The sequence below is a fragment of the Squalius cephalus genome (genome assembly GCF_949319135.1).
Source record: "Squalius cephalus genome assembly, chromosome: 18".
Taxonomy (NCBI): Eukaryota; Metazoa; Chordata; class Actinopteri; order Cypriniformes; family Leuciscidae; genus Squalius; species Squalius cephalus.
The window spans coordinates 16,834,317-16,856,917 of NC_137139.1; the positions used below are offsets into that span (position 1 = coordinate 16,834,317).

The 22,601-nt window shown below is 36.9% G+C and overlaps 1 protein-coding gene across 1 annotated transcript in view; it reads left to right on the plus strand.

Annotated features, from left to right (window-relative positions):
- Nucleotides 1-1,166: 1,166 nt before the first annotated feature.
- ntsr1 (neurotensin receptor 1 (high affinity)) overlaps nt 1,167-22,601 on the plus strand; it is a 38,425-nt gene continuing 16,990 nt past the window's right edge. Inside the window, exons 1-2 of the mRNA XM_079848138.1 lie at nt 1,167-1,984; nt 19,636-19,837. Coding sequence (XP_079704264.1) covers nt 1,316-1,984; nt 19,636-19,837 — 871 coding nt within the window. The 5' untranslated portion in view covers nt 1,167-1,315. The remainder of the gene's footprint in view (nt 1,985-19,635; nt 19,838-22,601) is intronic.

The window sequence follows — 22,601 nt, forward strand, 5'->3', positions numbered from 1 at the left end:
CAACTAAAATCCGAGAGATGCTTCTGGAGGTTCCCGTCACGAACAAGATTACAAAAGAAGCCCTCAGATACCGCACTGCCTACTTTACTTAATTCCTCTTCTGATTGGTCAATCACGCCATTTAGCAGACAAATATTTCTAAATTATTACACTTGACCAATCATCCAGGAAACCTGTTTACTACATTGCTGGGCGCCTGTTTTGTATTTCTACTGTCTCATCAATGAGATAATATAATAATTTCTATAAAAAACTCATAATTTTCAGACTTTTTCATAGTCATAATTTTTACTATGACTGCATCCGAATCACATACTTCCCTATTATATATTAGGCGAAAAACAGTGTGACAAAAGAAGTACGTCCGAATTCACAGTACTCGGATGGCCTACTTCTTCCGGCGAGATTCTGAAGCCTGCATATGATGGACACTTTACTATCCCATGAGGCCACTGGAGAGGATTTGTGAATGGCAGTGAAGCGACACAACTGACGCTTGTCTGGCATATGATAATAACAGCATGGCGAATGTTGTACGTCTAGATTACATTCATACTACACACTCATACTACATAGAACATAATTCTTTAGCAGTCTTGAAATAAGTACATATTCAATATAATTACCTACTCAGGATAGTATGCGATTTCGGACGCAGCCATTTTTTTCAATCTACTCAAGCCGAGAACTCAAGCCTGATACCTTAATTTTTAAGTAGCCAAAACTAAAGTGGAGCAAAAGGGACAACCATTGATGAGTAGGTACAGATTTTTATTTATTTATTTATTTTACCATTTATAATTCCGTTACAACTTAAGAAAACACTGAAAATTCATAAAGTGGAGTAGAAATGACAGGAACAAATTGGATGGAAAAATGGAGACAAAAATGCTAGAAAATAATCATTAGCCTATAATATTTTACACTGTAGCCAAGGAAAATGTAAAATCAGCATCCAATGTATTTTAAAACCAGTTGGTTTATGCTTAAATTCAGGACATTTCAATAAAGCAGTCAGAACTGAGACTCAATAAATGTGTTCAAGGTAGCTCAGCCTCACAATAGAAATACACCAATCGTTAAATGGCACTGCGTCATTGCTCAAGGTTTGCGTTCATAGCTACGCCTCCTCATCATATAAAAGCGTCTGGACATCTCGCTTTCACAGACCTGTGAGAGTAAGTTTAGAGCAGTGGGCAGCACTTCACCTGCTTTACGCATAGCTCCTCAAACGTACAAATGTGAAACACTTTGCAAGGAACGCGCTATTAATTTGGCACTCGTTTTTATTATGTGTTGATATTTAACGACTACCATGGAGGTTAATACTACGCTACCAGGGCGCAACTTCATAGACTTGCGCATCTTAACGCAGAAACTTCTCTCTTTGGCGAACCGGTCTCAGCCATTTCTGGACAATGAAACGGAGCACGTCTCCGAAGATGATTTGGACGTGAATACAAACATCTATTCTAAAGTTTTCGTCACTGTGATTTATGTGCTATTGTTTGTAATCGGCTGTTTGGGGAACTCGATCACCCTGTACACACTTCTCACGAAAAAATCTCTCCAAAACCTCCAGAGTACGGTGCACTATCACCTGGCGAGTCTGGCCATATCCGACCTGCTCATCTTGATCCTCTGCATGCCCATCGAGTTATACAACTTCATCTGGGTTCATCACCCGTGGGCTTTTGGGGAGGCTGTTTGTAAAGGGTACTACTTTCTGCGGGACGGCTGCTCGTATGCGACGGCGTTCAATATCGCCAGCCTGAGCGTGGAGCGCTTCATGGCCATCTGCCACCCGTTCAAGGCGAAGAGCATCATGTCGCGGAGCCGCACCAAGAAACTCATCAGCGCCATGTGGATCGCCTCTTTTCTCCTGGCTACTCCGATGCTTTTCACCATGGGACAGCGACTGGTGAATGATGAATTTATATGCACCACAATCGCGTCCCCGATAACTGCTAAAACCGTTCTACAGGTGAGCGCGCACAGCTCTCTTTCCTTGCTTGCAACGAGTGGATTATTTCCATATATTTCTGTATTGATTTGGTTATAGCTTGTATTGCGTTGGATTATTATTTTTTTCTTATAATAGCTACTACAACCAAAAGTGTCTTTATCATAATTAAGGAATAACCTGTTGCGTAGCGTCGCTGGTTAATACCTAATAATTTTTAAAGGAAAATTGTCAACATCCAACACGAATTTCAACATTGTAAATAGTGTGGGCTTAGTTTTTCTTTTCTTTTCTTTATTTTTTTTATTATTTTTTTTTTTGCTAATAAAAAAAATACTCAGAACTTTTGATAAATAATGCCGTTCCACATGAGAGAAAGATATCTGATAACTGATATTCATATATCAGTTTTCAAAAATAATAATAAAAATCTTGTTTTATTCTTTATGGAGATCGCTCCCTCGTGGGCAAGATCACGTGACCAGCAGCATCACCGACTACTAATAAAAAATAGTAATGATGATAATTATAGTAGCTTTTACTTTATAAAGTGCTTTCAATGCAATTTACTGAACAAAGCATGGTATCACTTTATTTCGATGGTCCACTTTAAACGAAAAATTTCAGTTCAACATTGTAAAAAGTGTGCATTCAGATTTTTTTTTTTTGGTAATAAAAAAATACTCTCAACTTTTGATAAGCAATAGGCTCACGTGAGATGAAGACTTAATGCCTATCAGTTTAAAAAAATAATAACAATACAAATCTTGTTTTATTATTTATGGAGCGGATTGCTCTCTCATGGGCAAGATCACGTGACCAGCAGCATCACAGCTACTAAAAAAAAAAAAGGATGATGATGATAATAATAATAATAATAATAATAACTTTTACTTTATATATTGCTTTCTATGGAAGCTTATTTCTGCCACAGAATAAAAAAAATAAAAAGGTAATTGCGACTTCTCACAATTCTGATAATTCTGTATTTGCAAGTTTATATCACGCAATTCTGAATTTAGAACCTGCAATTGCGAGTGAATTGCGAGATGTAAATTTGCAATTGCGAGAAAAAAGTCAGAATTGTGAGATAAATAGTAGCAATTACCTTTTTTATTTTTATTCTGTGGTGGTAACAAGCTTCCAGACAGGTTTCAAGGTAATTTACTGTACAAAGCATTATATAACTTTATTACGAAAGTCCACTTTAGACATTTCCTAATTTTAGGTAACTTTCTTAACTAACTACCTTTTAACTATAACTGGATGTTGACGCCATCCCGACATCGGGTTCTGACGTCAATCTGACGTCAAGTTCTGACGTCAGCCGACTTTCATTTCCAACCAAAATGCAACCCCTGTAACCAAAATCATCCCCTTACTGACGTTACTACTTTCTACTCAAGGACCTTGAATGAAATGTAGTGAAGTAAAAAGTATGATACTTGTCTTTCAAATGTAGTGAAGTTAAAGTAAAAAGTTTCCAGAAAAAATAATACTCATGTAAAGTACAGATACTCAAAAAGTGTACTTAAGAACAGTACTCAAGTAAATGGACTTTGTTACGGTCCACCTCTGACTACGTCAACTTATTCTACTAACATGAACCCTAACAACCTATACTAACACTAACCTGACAGTCTACTAATAATCTAATGAGAGTTAGCTGACATGTAGTTGCAAAGTTACTTATAGGTAGTAGAATGTCGAAATAAAGTGTAACCCAAAGGGTTAAAAAAAAACACCATCTAAACAAAACAAGCAACTAATCAAACCACAATTTGCATACTACAGACACAACACAACAACCATACCTGTGTAAACAGCATTGCCTAAAATGATGGAATGGATTTTGTACGATCCACCAATATAGAGGCAGAATAGTCTCAATTATAATTCACGCAAAAAACATGATTCACACATGCGCAGACAATTTCACATGCATGAAACCTAATTCACGTACACACAAAAATATGTATTCACAAAAAGCAATTCACATGCGCAAAATAAAATTATATATTCATTAAAATACATTTCACAAATGTAAAACACAATTCGTAGATATACAACTGTGCACAAAAACCTTTGAATGTTTAAAATGTACGAGTTTATCCTTGAATGTGAATGTGCAAATCGTTATTTGTTTGGATTTGTGTGTGTGTGTTTTCGAGACTTTCCTGGCAGCCTCCTACACAGATGAGTCGTACTCTTTAGCCAATCAGATTTAAGCTTATCAACTGACCAATCAGTATCACGTGAGGGCGGGCCTACCTGCATGTTACGTCATCAGCTGTCGACCAGTTCATGGCTGAGCAGAGGTATGTGCAGTTGATCGGTTCATTTCTGTGTGTTTACTGAAGTTAAAGAAGTTCGAGATCAGTTGAAGCAATAGTTTATTAACTGCTGTTTAGTCCACATGTGAACATAAACATTTATTTTTAGCATTGATGGATTTTCATGTCCTGTCCACCCATAGGCGTATTTTGCGGGTGGGACGGGTGGGACATGTCCCCACCACTTTTTGCTAAGGTCGATATTGTCCCCACCACTTTTGAAACATCTCGTGGCACGAATGTACCAATACAAATAAATAAAACATCTCCAGTTAACTAGCAGAGCATTCATTTTGTTCGTTTGTTAAATAAGAGGCGATCTAGCGTTGTTTTTTGTGTGTTTTGTGTTTTTTAAGTGATCAAAGTGCTCGTTGCTGTTGCGATCAGTGGCGCGATCAGTGACGCGGATACTGTGTTCTCTTGTGGCTCGCGCACAGTCTTCACTCGGACGCACGCTTCAATCCGTTGTGGAGACTCTCTATTAGTTCCGGTGAAATTACAAAACAAAATGCACACAAACGGGTCCCTGCCAGATATACAACCACTGATAAACATAATCGGTTTTGATGAGAAAAAAAACCCTATACGAGTGCGGATTAGAACCCAGAACCTCTGACACGCCTGGCAAAAGCCTGGCACACTTAAAATAGTCGGGTCTATGCATTTATTCACGTGAAAATTATTGTACATACATCTGATTTATGATTTATCATTGTGTTAGCAACTCATTAAAATAGGTCTATTCACTAGTATTTAAAGAACAATCTCGATGAGGCCAGTGCTTAGAGAGCTAGGGTGGGTATTGACCACAGATCATTGTTTTGCAATCATTAGCATGATTGTTGTAGCAGTGAGAGCTGTCTGTACCTGCAGCTAAAATACAACAAAACAAGCATAATTCTTTATTTTTGACACAATATGGGACATGATTACCACAGCACTTGCTTACATCAGTAAATAGATCATAAACTATTGCTTCAACTGATCTCGAACTTCTTTAACTTCAGTAAACACATAAATGAACCATTCAACTGCACATACCTCTGCTCAGCCATGAACTGGTCGAAAGCTGCGTGAATTATAATTGAGACTATTCTGCCTCCATACACCAGTGCCAGACACTTCAAATCGAATGTGTGTGAGATGAAAATAAAATGTTCAAACAAGCAGTCAAACGTAAAATTTGACTGACCAATTTGAATTTGAAGTCCAAACAGCTTACCAAGCACACTTTTAAAATGCGCTAATTTTACCTCAAGGAGCTATTTCTGTGTAAATAAGGATCTGATCATAAAAAAATAACTTTTGCTGGTTTAAACTAATGCAGTGGATTAATTCAGTTGAATTGAAAACATTTTGCTGTGTATTTTATTCTAAACCACAAGAGCAGTGGGTAAATTAATTAATATGTATTATGCCCCTTTGATTCTGTTGGAATTGCAAATTAAATGTTGATGTCTTCATTAGTCAAACACATTAAAATGAGAAGCAGCAGGGTCCGAATTGCTTCTGTTGTGAGCACTGATGGTCATGAAAGTCAAAATAAATCAGTGATTCTAATGAATTTAACTACTCAGTTTCTTGAAAATGCAAGCCTACAACCATGACTCTTAAGGGATTTTCTGTATATTAGTTTAAGTAACAAGTGCCAAGATTTGCTCCAAAATAAGGATTTGCTATCTTACGAAAATGGAATGCACTTGACCGTTCCCTAAAGTAAATCCTAATTGCCTGGAAATGGAGACATTATGCTTTGATTCTTGGAAAATTTGTCTTGTAGACCTTAACCTTGTGCCTGCCTTATTCTTTTCTATTACACGGTGAATCTAATTTAGTTTGGAACACAATCCATTTACAAGGACAGGAGGTCTCCTGCTTGTAACAATCAGCTTTCCATCTTTCTACATTTGAAAACAACAACAACAACAACAACAACAGAGTGAGATTAAAAACAAGAACACCTGTGGAGTAGCATAAGAGGCTAAATAATGTATTAAAATGATCCTTAATTTTAAATGGCGTAATATTACAGCATTCAGTGTTTGAAAAGCCTGTGGATAATTGGAACTCATAGCACTGCGGAAACAGTCAGTGAGTCACAATCTGAATCAGACGGCAAAAAGAGAGAGAAAAGGAGAATATGAATGCACACCGAAACAGAGGCAAAGCTGCAGAAAAACTGGAGAGAGAGAATAGAGCGTATGAATACGAGATGAATTGGTTCTGACAAATTCCATCAGTCGGTGCTGAGTGTGTGTATCATCCTGAGATATTCCAGTCAAAAGAATGATAGTTGCAATATCAGCTTATTGCTACTGGACAAATGGTTTATCATGTTTTAGTCTTGGCAAATTGGTTACCACAGTAAACCCCCTAGATGTCCTTTTTCAAAAACAGAAGGTTTCACAATATGAAATACAATCCAGTCCACTAGTGCTCTGTGGGACACAAAATGATTGCAGAAAGAAAACATAAATGGTCTTTTATTGCTTTTTGTGATGTGATATAACCTTGCCACATAAAGTGTAAACTGACATAAATATGTATACCGCATCTTTTGGTTAGGTAATGGTTTCTTGAATGCCTTTCTAATGGTTCATCCGCTTCTGTTTGTTATTCTGAATCTTTGTATTGCACAGTCTACATCTGAAAATAATCCAGTACTGCACTTGAAATTATGTGTATACAAATAAAGTGAGACCGACATATACATTTAGCAGCAGACAGTGCATATTGGCAAGATAACTGGCTAGTAGATATTGGACTGGCACTTTGTTCTGGCAGGTGTTTAGAGCTCTTCTAGCCATAACAAAAGAGGAGAGATGGACTGTTGAGTTGAAATTTTCATGTTCTGACATTGCACCCCTTCATTCAACAGTACAATACCATTCATAAAGCACAGCTTTCTGGATAAAAAAACAAAACAACAACAACAACAACAACAAAGAAAGACTGATAAAAATAGATTTAACTTCTTGAGAGGGAGATGAAATTTGATAGATAATACTTAGCTGTGTTCTGCTGAAACACTGTTCACAAACAAACTTATTGTAAAAAATAAGAAAAAAAATGTATCACAGTTTTCACAAAAATATTAAGTAGTTTTTAATTTTTGATAATAATAAGAAATGTTTCTATGAAATGTAACAAATCAGCATGTTAGAATGATTTGTGAAGGATCATGTGACACTGAAAAATACAAATAAAATAAAAAGATTTTTAATTGTATTTTTGATCAATTAAAGTGCAGGCTCTGTGAGCAAAAGGGACTTTCAAAAACCTTCAAAAACCTTGAAGATTCCAAACCTTTGACCAGAAGTTATTAGTATTAGAATTATTAGTTATTATTTTAGGTCTGTCAGTCAATGCATTAACTTAACATATTAATTAAATATGTTTAATATAATCCATTTTAAAACATTTACTGACTTTACATATTATTGTATTATTTTGTTCTGCTTTCTAAATGCTGGCCAGAGGTCATTATTCTATTGAGAGCCCTATGTTCGACCTATAGAAAAAAGTAGTGTTATTAAAATAAAATATCTCTTTTTTTCTTGCAGCCCTGCTGAAATATACATCATAAACCTGCATGTTGGTCCAGGCTGGTTTATACTAGTATAGTGCTGGTATAGCTGGTGGACCAACATGCTGTTCTCAAACATATACCTGGATGCTGGATTTTTCAGCAGGAAACCCTTGGACTGTTCACTTTATCTTGCTCAGTTGTAAGAAAGCCTCTGTAAAATATTTAACGTTATTTAAATATGATTTATTTGAGACAAATAATGAATGCAATTGTCTGATACAACTGTCTCAACTAGACCAGGCTGCCCACACAAAAATATATATTTGCGCTTAAGCACAATCGGAAATAAATTTAAGATGACACATGTCAGTGAGCTCTGGAATCAGCAAAGATAGAGATGACGTGATGTCTCTGTTCACTGACGGGTATATCTGCTGGAGAGAGATGGTTGTGTAAGATGGGGGCTTTGGTGCATTTTTTTTTTTTTTTTTTTTTGGTTTTCCAGGCAAGTGTAGGTCAGGACAAATACACTTTGTAAATAACGGTTTCCTCTGCCCAACAGTTCATTCATGAAGCTACAGTATAATTACATGTTGTGAAGCATCTGTGTCCTTCAAAGATCTGCCAGGGTGGTCAGCCAGGAAAACACAGCAAGGGAGTTTAGCAGCCTGTGTGCTTGAGAGCTGTAAACCCTAATGCTCAATAATTTAAAAGAATAATTTATTGGTTTGAGTAAAGTCAAGTCAAGTCAAGTCATCTTCATTTATATAGCGCATTTAACAACGTAGATTGTTTCAAAGCAGCTTCACAGAGATAAGCGTATAATTTAAGGTAACAGAGATTGTTTTGGCTTTATAGCAGAGTTAAGTTATTTTCCATCTAAAGTTAGTTTTGATTGATTTGCTTCCGTCGCAACGATCATTTGTTATTAAATTAGGGGCCGCTAAGACAACACCATTCCCTCTACACAGACTTTAAACGCGAACCTGTGAGAAACACTGATGGCGTTCACATGCGCATTTAGAATGGGTTCTATAGTTATGTGCGTTTGAAAATACGCAGGTTTGGAATTCCCTACAAGCCAAGCCTAAACAAAGTACTTGTCTTTCCTTATAAATTTTGATAAAGAATTTTATTTTATTTTGTTGCTTTGGGGTAGGAACGCGAAACGAATTTCCCGACAACGCCTTATCTGTAGAGTGGTAGAGGGATCCTCCATAGGGAGAGACTAGTTGGCACTTCAGCACTGCGTTGTCATCGGTCCAGGCGAAGGTCCTTCGTCAGATCTGGATACGGCCTGGATCCGGCAGGCTGCAGGAAAACCTCGGGATAAACACAGACACTAAAATTAGCGTAGATGCCATTCTTCTCATGATGTAACGAGTACATCAGGATTTATGGGAAGTGTTCCCGGTTCCGGCTGACCTAATCTATGCAGCCTAACATTAAATTATAGAAGTCTATAATGTATTATGTGAATGCTAGGTCAAAGAGATGTGTCTTTAATCTGGCTTTGAACTGACAGAGTGTGTCTGCTTCCCGGACAATGGTAGAACTGAAATTAAACAGGTAAACTGAAATTAAAAAAATAAGTTCAATCAAATTCACTTTTATGGGTATTTGAACTTTCTTTTTCTTTTGATTTCACATTGTTTTGAGTTTTATGAAATTGTTTCTTTTAATTCAGACAAACTTAAATTTAAAGGAGAACTCCGGTCAATTTTAACATTGAGCTCATTTTTTTGTACATTTGGAGTGCTGTCAATACAGAGAACAACGACAAAAATCGGTGTTGCCTACACCGAGTTATTCTATTTTTAAAATTTGCACCCTGTTGACTTCAATGGGGCAAGTACTAAACCTGCTTTTAGCCTCTTAACATCCTTGATGTGTCATTACAAGTGCACAGAAAATGTGAGTGATTCCTTCTGAGTGAACACGAGTGAGTCTGACTGCAGTAGATGTGAAAGAAATGTATAAAAATGATGTTATTTAAGCCAGCGCAAATACCTTTGTTTACATCCTGTTTTTCAGTTGAAGTCCAAAGTAGTCGATTGCAGAGTTCACACGCATAGGTTTAATACCTATGATCACGCGCGTGAACTCGGCAATCGACTACTTTGGACTTCAACTGAAAAACAGGATGTAAACAAAGGTATTTGCGCTGGCTTAAATAACATCATTTTTATACATTTCTTTCACATCTACTGCAGTCAGACTCACTCGTGTTCACTCAGAAGGAATCACTCACATTTTCTGTGCACTTGTAATGACACATCAAGGATGTTAAGAGGCTAAAAGCAGGTTTAGTACTTGCCCCATTGAAGTCAACAGGGTGCAAATTTTAAAAATAGAATAACTCGGTGTAGGCAACACCGATTTTTGTCGTTGTTCTCTGTATTGACAGCACTCCAAATGTACAAAAAAATGAGCTCAATGTTAAAATTGACCGGAGAGATGGAATTGAGGCCAAAAGAAAGAAGAGAAATGATAACTTTCAGACAGTAAATAATATGACAAGTGTTGACAAGTTTTCTTCTTTTTCTTACCTTATCATGGGTGGCACTAGTCCTGAATGTTTTAAAAGGCCTGAAAGGTTGTCTTTTTCATGCCTCCTCATTTTTGTCACAATTAAAATTACCCAGAGCCACAGTACTGCGCTATAAACCAGATATAGTGTTGCAAGTTACATTTTTGACTATACTACATAGTCTGGTAAATATTGTTAATCCTGCCATGAAAGCTTGTTTAAAATGTGGCTCAGCATTTGGTTTTGCTCAGCACTAAAGAAATTAGAGGAAACTGTGTTGACTTTGTTCTATCCAGATGTAGCAAGAAGAACCAAATAATTCACAGAAGTAATAATTCACAGTGTGCTTGAGAAATTCTACAATTTTGAAACTCTTGTTAAAATATGATGCCATGAACGATGACAAAAAATAGCCGGCACAGCCTGAATGGCAGCAGCAGAGAAAGTCATTTCAGAGGAAGAGTAGAGAAGTTATTATATTATAATGCAAAATTACAAAGACAAAGTTTTTCTTTGAAGCAATGTACTGTTCAATCCAATAAGACCAGGAACATGTCAGAAGACAGTAAACTTGTTGAACATATTTCCAGTCACTTTAATGTAAAATCGCCCTATTTTAAATGCAGAAACACTGGCTCATTTGTGACATTAAGTGTGTATTTGAGAAGGGAGAGAATTAAGATTATGAGAAGAACATTGCACAAGAGACAAAAGACTACAAATATGCAAACAGTGTGCTATTAGTAACCATAGAAACCTCACTAATCCAGCGTCAGCTTTAACACACAATGGACATACTGCTATCTGAAGTGAACAAATATGAATTAGCATTGCTCATAACCCTTAAGGACCACACATGCAGGTTGCAGCTACACACCACTGGCCCAAGATTTAGCTAATTACTTCATTAGAGGCTCTAAGGGTCATTAATTGGTTAAATCAAACATTGCACGACTTGAACAAATGTGTACAAGGCACAAAGAGCTCATTTGAACTCTAACCTATTACAATGCTACAACTGTGTTTTATTAACACACACCACTATGCATGTTGCTCCATTTATCACCCGTTTCATAAGAACTTCCCCTCTCTCTCTGTTGTATTTCCATTTGTGGGGTTTTCAGTTTGATGTTGTCGCCTTTTGGGATCAGACTGTGTTGACTGAGGTATAGCAAATAGAAATCTATTTATGGTAAAAACAAAAATGAACTGGCAGCTGATCTGTTTAGCACCTCGAAATGCATTTTTAAAATGTTTTAAAAGTGCTGTGCTGAATAAAGAGAGAATTTAATTATGAGTTCTGCTCAGGTGGTCTCACATTGGACACAATAAACTAACAGAATAATACCTAATCTGAATTAATTAATCAGAATATTAATCTAAAAAACAAGGGAGGAAAAACATTTCAGAAAAAATATAGTATTAGTCAATGGATAAGCTGCATTAGCTAGTTGTAATTTTGTGGATGTTGTCTGACTAGCTGAATTTGAGTAAATCTTTGCCTAATAATCTCTCAGAACTCGTGTCTCACACAAATTGTGGTCTCACAATTTTTTAAAAGAACCATATCAGTAAAGTTAACCTTCTCAATAAAATAAATGTTTTAAAATGCAATATACTGATGACCACCATAATAATACAGGTGGTAAAAAGTTCAAAATTACCATTTAATACCAATCAATTATATCTAACATGTCGCGATAATCTAAAACTCTCCTGATATTAGAGTAACAATTACAGAAGAATAAAATAAAGCATATTTTGTTACCTTTTGGAGCTTGAAAGGGTTCAGTATGAACAGATGTTTTATATAATCATCACTGTCCTCGCCAGAGCTCATTTCCCAGTACATTCAGTATCTGGCTTATATTCACGATCTCAAACGTATTCTCGAAAATATAATTTTCAACATCTTCAAAATCAATATTTTGATCACTGACAGCTTCTTCACCAGAACCACCATTTGAAATTAAGTTTTGCTGATGATACTTCCTAATTTTTTGTTTTCTGCCTGCGGTAACTATGAGTAAACATCACTTCATCATTGTGTATCAGACATTGCCACCTTGTTGAATAAAGGTGAATTGCACTTATTCATTCGTCAAAGATTCAGTTATTGTTGTGCAGAAAAATTATTGTGGTGCGCCCGGGACTGGCCTACATATATATGCACAGTTAATCGTTGAAAGTTTGCAATCTCAATTCAAACACACACGTGATCTTGTTCCTAAATGACAATGATTCCGCTATGTGTATTAACCCTCAATTGGTCCTTGGGGTCTATATGACCCCAAGCGACTTTTCTTTAATAAAAAAAAATGGTTCCCTTCATCTCAGTGGAATAAAATTTGGTGACTTTTCCTACATTATCTATCTATACACACAGAAAAAAACTGGGCTTGATTCGGTCGTTCTAAAGGTATGTAAAAAAAAAAGTCACAAATCTGTCCCTTGGGGTCAATATGACCCCACATTGAAATGAATGGGAAAATCGAAGAAAAAATGTTTTTTATTTTTCATTTGTCAAAAAAAATATATAAATCCAGAATAAATCTGAAAATTTCAATACCACAATGAAGTCCTGGTACTAGAGCACAAATGAAATGTGGAACAAACATGACCACTTGCACACACACATGTTCGCGCACACAAACACACACACAGGTCTGACTCCAAAAGAAAGCATTTTTATAGAAATTGACAAATAAAATCAATAATTCCAGCATAAATCTGAAAATTCTCACACATAAATGAAGGCCTGGTACTAGAGCACTAATGTAATGTGGAATGAACATTATCACACACACATATGCGCCCACACAGACACAGACACAAATGCACACATAGACAGAGAAAGGGTGTGACTGCAATAGAGAGCATTTTTACTGAAATTGTGAAATAAAATCAATAATTTCTGCATAAATCTAAAAAAATTCACACATAAATGAAGGTATGGTATGAGAGCACAAATGCAACGTGGAAAGAACATGACTACACACAGATCAAATACACACAGAGAGACAAACAATAACGATATTATTGCAAATATATATAGAATTATTGCAATAATAAGACACTTCAAAAGACCTCAAACAACAACAAAAAAAATTCTAAACTTTTTAAAATACATTAAATCAGTATTTTGTCAATGTTTAAATATGTAATTCATAAAAAAGCTATTATAAGAGCATTAAGTCACATCCAGAAAAATGAATGGATCTCTATGGGGCCTCTGCTGGAAGTATATGGTAATTACACTTTGTGGCTAAAACTATATTAGCTACAAAAAAACATCTAACCAGCAGATGGCAGAATTATGCATCTAACACCTAGATCAATATCCAGAAACAACTCATAGTTAAATTTGATCATCATTAATGTGTTTTTTTCATAAAAAAACTATATTTCATATGTATGCTAATGGTGTAGTTGAGGAATTTTGCAGTAAATAGGTAAAAAAGTACTTCATATCCCCCAAAACACAGCATTAATGAATAGATGAGAAGTAAACAAAAAAAAACATATATTATTTGTATAATTAAAAATGTATATTTTTTGTCCAATTTCTCTATCAATTGTTGGGGTCATATAGACCCCAAAGACCAGATTTGTAAACAGGAAACGAAGACCTTATGAGGGTTAAACCTTTGAAATTACGATTACAATGGAATATTTAAACCTGCTTTCATGCTGCCGCTGAGCCAGAGAGAACAGCGCTCATGTAAGCTTTATATTTGAAACAGCTTCACAAACAGTCTTTTCAACTACAGTTATAACTACATTATTTTGCTATTTCTGTGTTGCAAACATTAAATAATAAAGTAATGGGATAAAAGTTCATAATCTGGAGATAGTGACTGTTAAAATGTGGCATGACCGAATAATAGATACATTGATTATGCTGGGTCTGGCCTTTGTAAGACATTCGTTCATCTTTGGAACACAAATTAAGATATTTTTGATTAAATCTGAGAGTTGTCTCACTCCTCCATAGGCTTCTAAGGGACTGAAATTTTGTCACCAGAAAATGTATTAAAGACATCGTTAATATAGTCCAAGTGACTCCAGTGGCTCAATCTTAAAGGACAAGTTCAGTATTTTACACTTAAAGCCCTGTTTACAGATCGTTTCTGATGAAATAGAACGGTTGAGATAAAAATGTGGACACATGCTGCTGTCCCGAGAATTTTAGGTTTATTTCGCTTCTCCCCCCCACCTACAGAATGGCAGCCTATGGGCACTGGAACAATCCTTCCTAAAACGCATTAAACTTTCGATTACAAAGACGTGAAACTCACCGAGTGGTCAGGGGTGTTCACTGGTATGCTCACACAAAAATCGCTGCAAAAGATGCTTTCCAACAGGTTTTATCGTAGTTTTTGTCCAACTCCATTGACTTGAATTGGATGGGCTGTGTGCGGTACGGTATTACTCCGCCGCTTCTTCTTCTGCTTCTTCTGTGTATTCAATTAAATGCCAGTGGTTTGCTTGTAATTGGCAAAGGTGCATTATCGCCACCAACTGGGCTGGAGTGTTTATTATTCAAGCTCTCAACGGAAGAATCTACGGGTGTGAGACGTTTGGAAAAATAGGTCCACAGTTTTACAACGAATGGTAAAACACCTGTTGGAAAGCATCTTTTGCAGCGATTTTTTTGTGAGCATATCATTGAACACCCCTGACCACTCGGTGAGTTTCACGTCTTTGTAAACGAAAGTTTAATGCGTTTTATGAAGGATTGTTCCAGTGCCCATTGGCTGCCATTGTGTAGGTGGGGGGGAAAGCGAAATAAACCTAAAATTCTCGGGACAGCAGCATGTGTCCACATTTTAATCTTAACCGTTCTATTTCATCAGAAACGATCTGTAAACAGGGCTTTAAGTGTAAAATACCGAACTTGTCCTTTAAAGGGTACATAACATGCACAGTTTCACCTAATCTCATGTTAATCTTGAGTACCTATAGAGTAGTAGTGCATCCTTAATATCTCAAAAAAGTGTTTAGTTTTATTATATTTAGAAAAGAAAAATACAGCTTTCCGATTCTCTCCGGAAAAAGCCGAGGTCCTGGAGGCGGAGCTATAGAGTCAAGCGGTAGTTCTTGATTTCCAGCAAAAGACAGAAATCTGATCCAGTTGTACTTACATGAATGGGGTCTTTTATCACTGGGACCGCTCCACGTTTTAATAGCAAACGATTTGCAAATCCAGCGTCGACCTGAGCCTTGTTAATAAAACATTCGTCACTGAAACGACCAGAACACACAACCGCACTTCCTACACTCCGTTGCTGCCCCGGAAAAACAAACTGCATCCACTGTTCCTGTAACACTGGGTTCTTTGGAAAACTGAACACGGTAAGCTTTCCCTCACATCCAAATACACACTTTTTTGGAGACATTCTTGAACAAATCCTATGCAGCGCTGCCGATGATTTCTTGTTGAAGCGCGTTGATGTGCGCGGTCTCGCTCTCCTCTAGTCGACGTGCTCGCGGGCGCGCTTTTCCTAGAGAAATGCTCATATAAGGAGTTGCACTCTGATCTACGTCATTAGATCCACGATCTAAAAAAAACCAGCCGAAACTTGTACCAACCCGGAAGTAAGATTTTCAGCATAGAAATTCTCCGTTATTCGTCCAAAATATTTTTTTAAAACTTTGCCCATGTTTAGCATGAGAATCTATCTCTTTAACACTGTAAACAACTCTGAATACATGAAACACCATTGTACCCCCCCTTTAAGTTTATAAAGCGACGAGAATACTTTTTGTGCGCAAAAACAAACAAAAATAACGACTTTATTCCACTTTTCATTTCCTTCTCTCTGGGCCTCGGGTCTTTTCACGTAGTGTTTAAGCGTAGCGCGTCTGTGTTGCACGTCACCACGTAGGCTCACTATTGGCCGACGCTGGTCATGTGTGATACGTGGTGACGTGCAACACAGACGCGCTACGCTTAAACACTACGTGAAAAGACCCGAGGCCCAGAGAGAAGGAAATGAAAAGTGGAATAAAGTCGTTATTTTTGTTTGTTTTTGCGCACAAAAAGTATTCTCGTCGCTTTATAAACTTAAGATCGAGCCACTGGAGTCACTTGGACTATATTAACGATGTCTTTAATACATTTTCTGGGCCAGCAAGTTCCAATCCCTTAGAAGCCTATGGAGGAGTTAGACAACTCTCAGATTTAATCAAAAATATCTTAATTTGTGTTCCGAAGATGAACGAATGTCTTACGGGGTTGGAACAACATGAGGGTGAGTAATTACTGACAGAATTTTCATTTTTGGGTGAACTATCCCTTTAATACTGAGCCATGATCATGCTGTTGTGATGCTTCAGTTTCCAGACGAAATACAAACACAGTGAGCATCTTCAGTCAAGGTGTAGATAATCCACGCATGGATTAGGACTGCAGTAACCTGAGCACAGGCTCCTTGACAAGCAGACACTTGAGCGGAATTTGATTTGCCACATGATTTGTTTGTTTATTCGTGAGTGCATGTGCACTGTGCCTAAGTGAGATGTACCTGCTGGAAAGCTTTGATGGAGAAGTAATACTGGAATGTAGTCTGGCTATCACCAGACCAAGCTCAATCTTTTAAGATTGAACATTGGTCTGGGGAGTCTGCTATGTATTTTCTACTGCACAAGAGGCGTGATCAACGGGCATAGTTCAAATGACTCTGTACGCAATTGGATAGTCCTTCAACCAATCAGACCAATGATCCGGGTGAAGTACTTTGCAGAATAACGCGAAAACTGCAGGCAGGAAATGTGTAACCAAACGTGTTGATCAGCGGTTTGCAGAAGCAGCAATGGAATCGAGCGATTTTTGCAGGTTATGCAAAAAAAACAAAAGTCAGTGGTATTCACACCCACTCAAACTATTTGTTTGCTAAAAAGAAGCCATTGAGCATCGTCGAGAGGTTAAAAGGAATTGGACACAGCCGTAACGGCTCTGGAATTGGATTGGATTAAACCTGCCAATAGCTTGCCAGGTGGATAAGCCAGTTTGTGATTGGTTCCTGCAAATTTGTAAAGGAAGCAGCAGAGATAAATGTATAGGTTTCCAGCCTGAGCTGCAGGGCAGATCACTGCCATTATACTGTATTATAAGTGTTACTCTATACAAACTCTGTCATTCAGATAAATTTGAACTGTCTCCCAAAACCCTTTTGGTCATTTTATAAGGTGGTTGAAAACTTTTAAATAGCCTCTGTGGTTTCCATGGAGATAGGGTCTTTACAGGGGAGTTTAAAATAATTTGTCCATGCAATCACAGCATAACATTCCATCTATGATGCCTGGGAAATCAATACATATAAAAGCAAGACATTTTCGTGACTGTTGCCATGACCGAATAATAGATACATTAACTTGATCAATTATGCTGGGTCTGGCCTTTGCATCTTACTGAACTCAGCCAAAGAATCTACATTTGTTTGCCAATGTACCCATAGTTTCCATAATGCAAACCGAAATCTTACTTTTGCTTCTGTTTGTGTGTCTTCATAAACACACAAATGATTCTTCTCTGCATTCTCATTTTTGCTCAGTGGGAGTACTGATCTTACAAACATGATTAGTAAGGCAGCCTGCGGTTACATAATACATAAATAATTATCCCATTAAGGTTCTTAAAGCCACACAACTTAAAAACGCTTATATAAAAAGGTAAGGAAGCAGCATATGAATCAGACATACTCTTCATGTACTGCTTTTCGTCTACTATATATAGTAGGACTAACAGCGACCTCTTCCACCCTCAATACCCACGACTGACAAATTCCGAGTATGGGTTACCATACTTGGCTTTCATGTCACAACATAGAAACCAGACCTAATATTAATTATGACCAAATAAAGTCCACTTTTCAGGGCACTTTCAAGTGAGTGGAACTAAATCTGTAAGGAGTCATGCTTAGGCAGGTATGCAGGCAGGTGCAAAAAATATTTTTATAATATTATATTTTGTTCGTTTGCAACACACAGCTATGTTAGCACCCAAATCCTCTTACCAGTGAACTCCTAAAGTAATGCAGTGAGTATGTGGTGCGTGTTGCGGTGCGTATGCGGTGCAGGAGCAGCATGCGCTATAGTGCTTTCACATATGCTGCGTTTGCACTGTGTAACTGATCCGCGGCTGTACCACAAACACACTCACTATTTTTATTTCAAACTCCTAAAGTAATGTTTAAAAAAAAAAAAGTGTTTGCTTTAGTCCTAATTAATAGCTCTGGTTCAACCTTGCAGTAACACGCCAAAAATTATATTTTTTTCCTCCCATGGTCAGTTTTAACATCTCTGACCTTCCTCATTAAAATACTCTAAATATTCACATCTTCTTTCCCTTCAGTGGGTTTTTGATATGTTCCTTCTGATCTCTTTTATGTTTCTCAGTCTGGAAGGAACAGTGCTGGACTCTTAAACTCCAGTCATCTGTTCAACACCAATTTAACATGACTGCTTAAACTAACACTATGTTCTTCTAAATTAGTGCTGAGGAGTATTTCAATAGTCTTGGCTTAATCTCAGTTTTTTTTCATGCAGTGCAGATTGTCAGATCACATGAGATTAACTTGCTTTGGCAACAGCAAAAAAAAAAAAAAAAAAGAAAGAAAAAAAGAAAAAAGGAAAGGAACAAAATACCAGTTTAATGACAGATCTAGGAATGTGACCAGTTCAAGAAAAGAGCCCTGCATACCTTGCAGTAATAATTGTGCATGTCTGTGTGTCTGTGTGTGTTTGTGCTTGTTTATATGATTTATTAGGACACAAATATGTATAATGACATAGGTATTACACTGGTATTACAACGTAAATGTGAAAAATGTGAAAAAAAAAACATTAGGCCTATTCGACATACTTGGGTTCGACTCCCAGGAAATTCTAAAATGTACTGAATACCTTGAATGCATGAAATAATTGCAGTCCTGCTTTGGATAAAATTTTGGATAAAATTTAAATTCGATCCAACTGACTTCCTGGCTTTTATCATACACATTTCCCTAGCCGGTCTTGTCAAATTGAGATAGAATTGTGCAGTTCTTCAGGGTCTACACAAGTCTAAACAAAAGGCATACCATAAAAATAATTTTAAAAAAAGAGAGAGAGAGAGAGAGAGAGAGAGAGAGAGAGAGAGAGAGAGATAGAGAGAGAGAGAGAGAGAGAGAGAGAGAGAGAGAGAGACCCATTGCATCAAACAAAAAAGCATCATAAAAGTCAAAGCCACTTGCCTACTTATTCCCTCATTTTCCTTTGTTCCCTATAACTCCTCAAGGTGAATGCCTTCCTGTCCTTTGTGGTTCCCATGGCACTGATCTCCGTATTAAATGGAGTCATAGCCAGTCAGCTGCTGCGCATGTTTCGGGAGTCTGCCCAGGACAATCGCATCTGTATCATCGGAGGCAACGCTACCATGCTTAGTGTCGCTGTTGAACCCAACCGTGCCCAATCAATGCGCCATGGAGTCATGGTGCTGCGTGAGTACCTTTATGTTTTTTCAAGTGTACAATATAATATTATAAATGAATTTACAATGTATGCATACAATCAGTAGTATACAGGAGTCAAACACTGAATATATTAAATAAGATAAACTTTTGAGGTGGTGGACTTCCAACAGTGGTACTGTCACAATTCCCATGTGTCTGTTTTCAAGGACTCTTATTTTGATATTCTTTTGTCTTGTTTTGGCTGTGTTCAGTTCCTGTGTGTTTAGTTCATGTTTCCTTAGTTACTCATTGTTTCATAGATTAGTGGCTCATCATCTTGTGTATTTAAACCCTCTGTCTTTGTCTGTTCTTGGTCCTGTGTTGAAGTTTCATGCTCTGTAACGTTCTTGGTGTTTACTAAATGTGTTTTCATCATTCATGATCACGATTTGTTTCACGATCAAGCAGCACAACGGTTTTAGACATTTATAATACTGTAATAAGAAATGTTTCTTAAGCAGCAAATCAGCATATTAGAATGATTTCTGAGGGATCATGTGACACTAGCCGCGTTTCCATTACCCTTCAAATTGCGCAAATTGAAATTGCGAATTGAAAATACACCCAATGGAAACACGTCAATTTCACAAAAACTCCCATTTATCGCAAAAAAGTTTTTACGCTCGCATGAGGTGGTTTTTCAGGCAATTCGAAAAAGGAATATTTCGCAAAACTGCAATGGAAACAGTTTTTGCGCATTTACAGTCACCTGACTTAGAAGTCACGGTGTGTTTGGACAGAATACGAGACAGAGTTCTTTATTAAATTCATAAAAGACAAAAGAATGACAGAAATACTGGATTCTAAACCTCAAAGAAATGCCACAATCAAGACCTCGGAGCAGAAATGAGTGAGAAAAACCCAGAAACACCTCATATGTGCCGCTCACAGTATAAGGGTCTTTCCTTGCCATTAATGCTTGGATAACACGCCTACGTTTCCTTCCATTAATAATAATAATGTCTATTGTGGTGGCTGTGATATATATAAACTTACCAACGTCCGTTGCCATGATTTTTGGAATGATTTTTGGAATTTACCCCTATTATAGAGATTATGTCGAAACCTTTATTAAAACACTTGCCAACTGGTTTCATTCTGTAGGAGAATGCATGTGTGTGTGTGTGTGTGTGTGTGTGTGTGTGTGTATGTGTGTGTGTGTGTGTGTGTGTGTGTGTGTGTGTGTGTGTGTGTCCTTATTATCATGACAAGTGTTGTGCAGAGTCCCACTGAGTGCACTGATCAATGAACAAAACGTTAATAAGAGTGGTTCTCTCATTTAATCCAATGCAGTCTCTCTATGGTTGAATATGACCATAAACTCTTCAAAGTGAAACAGTGAAAACTAAAAGCAATGTATTTATATCCTCATAGATAATACAGGGACAAGGCTGAGTCACAAACAACACCTATTATAATGCTCAGAATACACTGCAGGGCTCTGTACACTGTCTTGCTTTTATAAACAGCTATTTTTTCTACACACTAATATATTTTTTTAATTTTACAGGCAATTGAAAACTGAATACTGTATGTGTGCAATGAAAATTATGTTTTCTCACACAGCACTTTCAGTGATTGTTATCCCGTGGTTTGGATTTAGAAAATGTTTTGTGCTGGTCTAACAAGGGGATGATTTGAAAGACGGGAGCTAAAAATATGAAAATATAAAAAAATATGCCACAGCTATTCAATTTAACTTAATTTACAAAGTCATTTAAATCACTTAAACAGGAAGAACATGTATTTTCCATTAGAGATGCAGTTGAGATATGTACACCGGGGAAGAATCCAGAGTTAGTTTGTTTTGCCAGTTGACTGCATTCTCCATTAAAGGGTCAGTGTACCGGTGTAAGACTTTTGACTGCTCTCACAGCAGCTGTCAGCACCATGGGGGAGACAATCATTACTGTTCATTTAATTTACTGCATCATAAGAGACTGTTTGATGTGATTTTCTGCCAGAAGCCCCTTAAGGGTACTAAGTGTAACCTGAATAATTTAATGGACTGAGGGAATTACACGACACGAAATGCAGTATTTCATGACAAAATGCAGTTACACTGCAATTTCAAACACAAAAGCAAGGGGCTTTATATCGTCAATAAAATGTATAGTCATCACTTCCTTCCCTTGTGGTAAAGTAGTGTGTTAATTGTATTGAATGTGCAAATCTTAAAATTATATTTAAAAAAAAAACCTGAACTTGTTGATGATACCGTATTAATGAAATAAAAGGCTTTTAGGTGTATTTAATAGAGTACAGTTTCATGACAATGTTTCTTAACACACCAAAGTACACTTTTAAAAGCAAATTAAAGGTTTTACCTTAAAGTATATTTTAAATCATTATGTTTTAATGATTTATGTTGCGTTAATAAACATGTATATACAAGCTACTTGAATGCCCTAATTGATAAACTCAGGCCTAATCCTAGTTTAGTCAAAGCCCTGTCTGTGAAACCGGGCCATTAAGCTGTACTTAAGTCCTATTTAAGTGGGGCATAAATGTTATAGATAGTTAGTTTCACTTTCTTGGACTTTTATTTGGTATTCATTGGTTCCTGTTTTCATTTGTTCAGTTTCCGGACCTTTGTATGTCATCATCATGGTTACTAATATGATTTGTCATTTGTTTCAGCTGTGTTCACCCCATTACCATCTGTATATAAGTATATTGTTTCAGTTCTCAAGTGTCCGGTCTATGTTTACATTAGCGTCTGTTTGCGTTTGTGTTTCTTTTGTTACCTGCT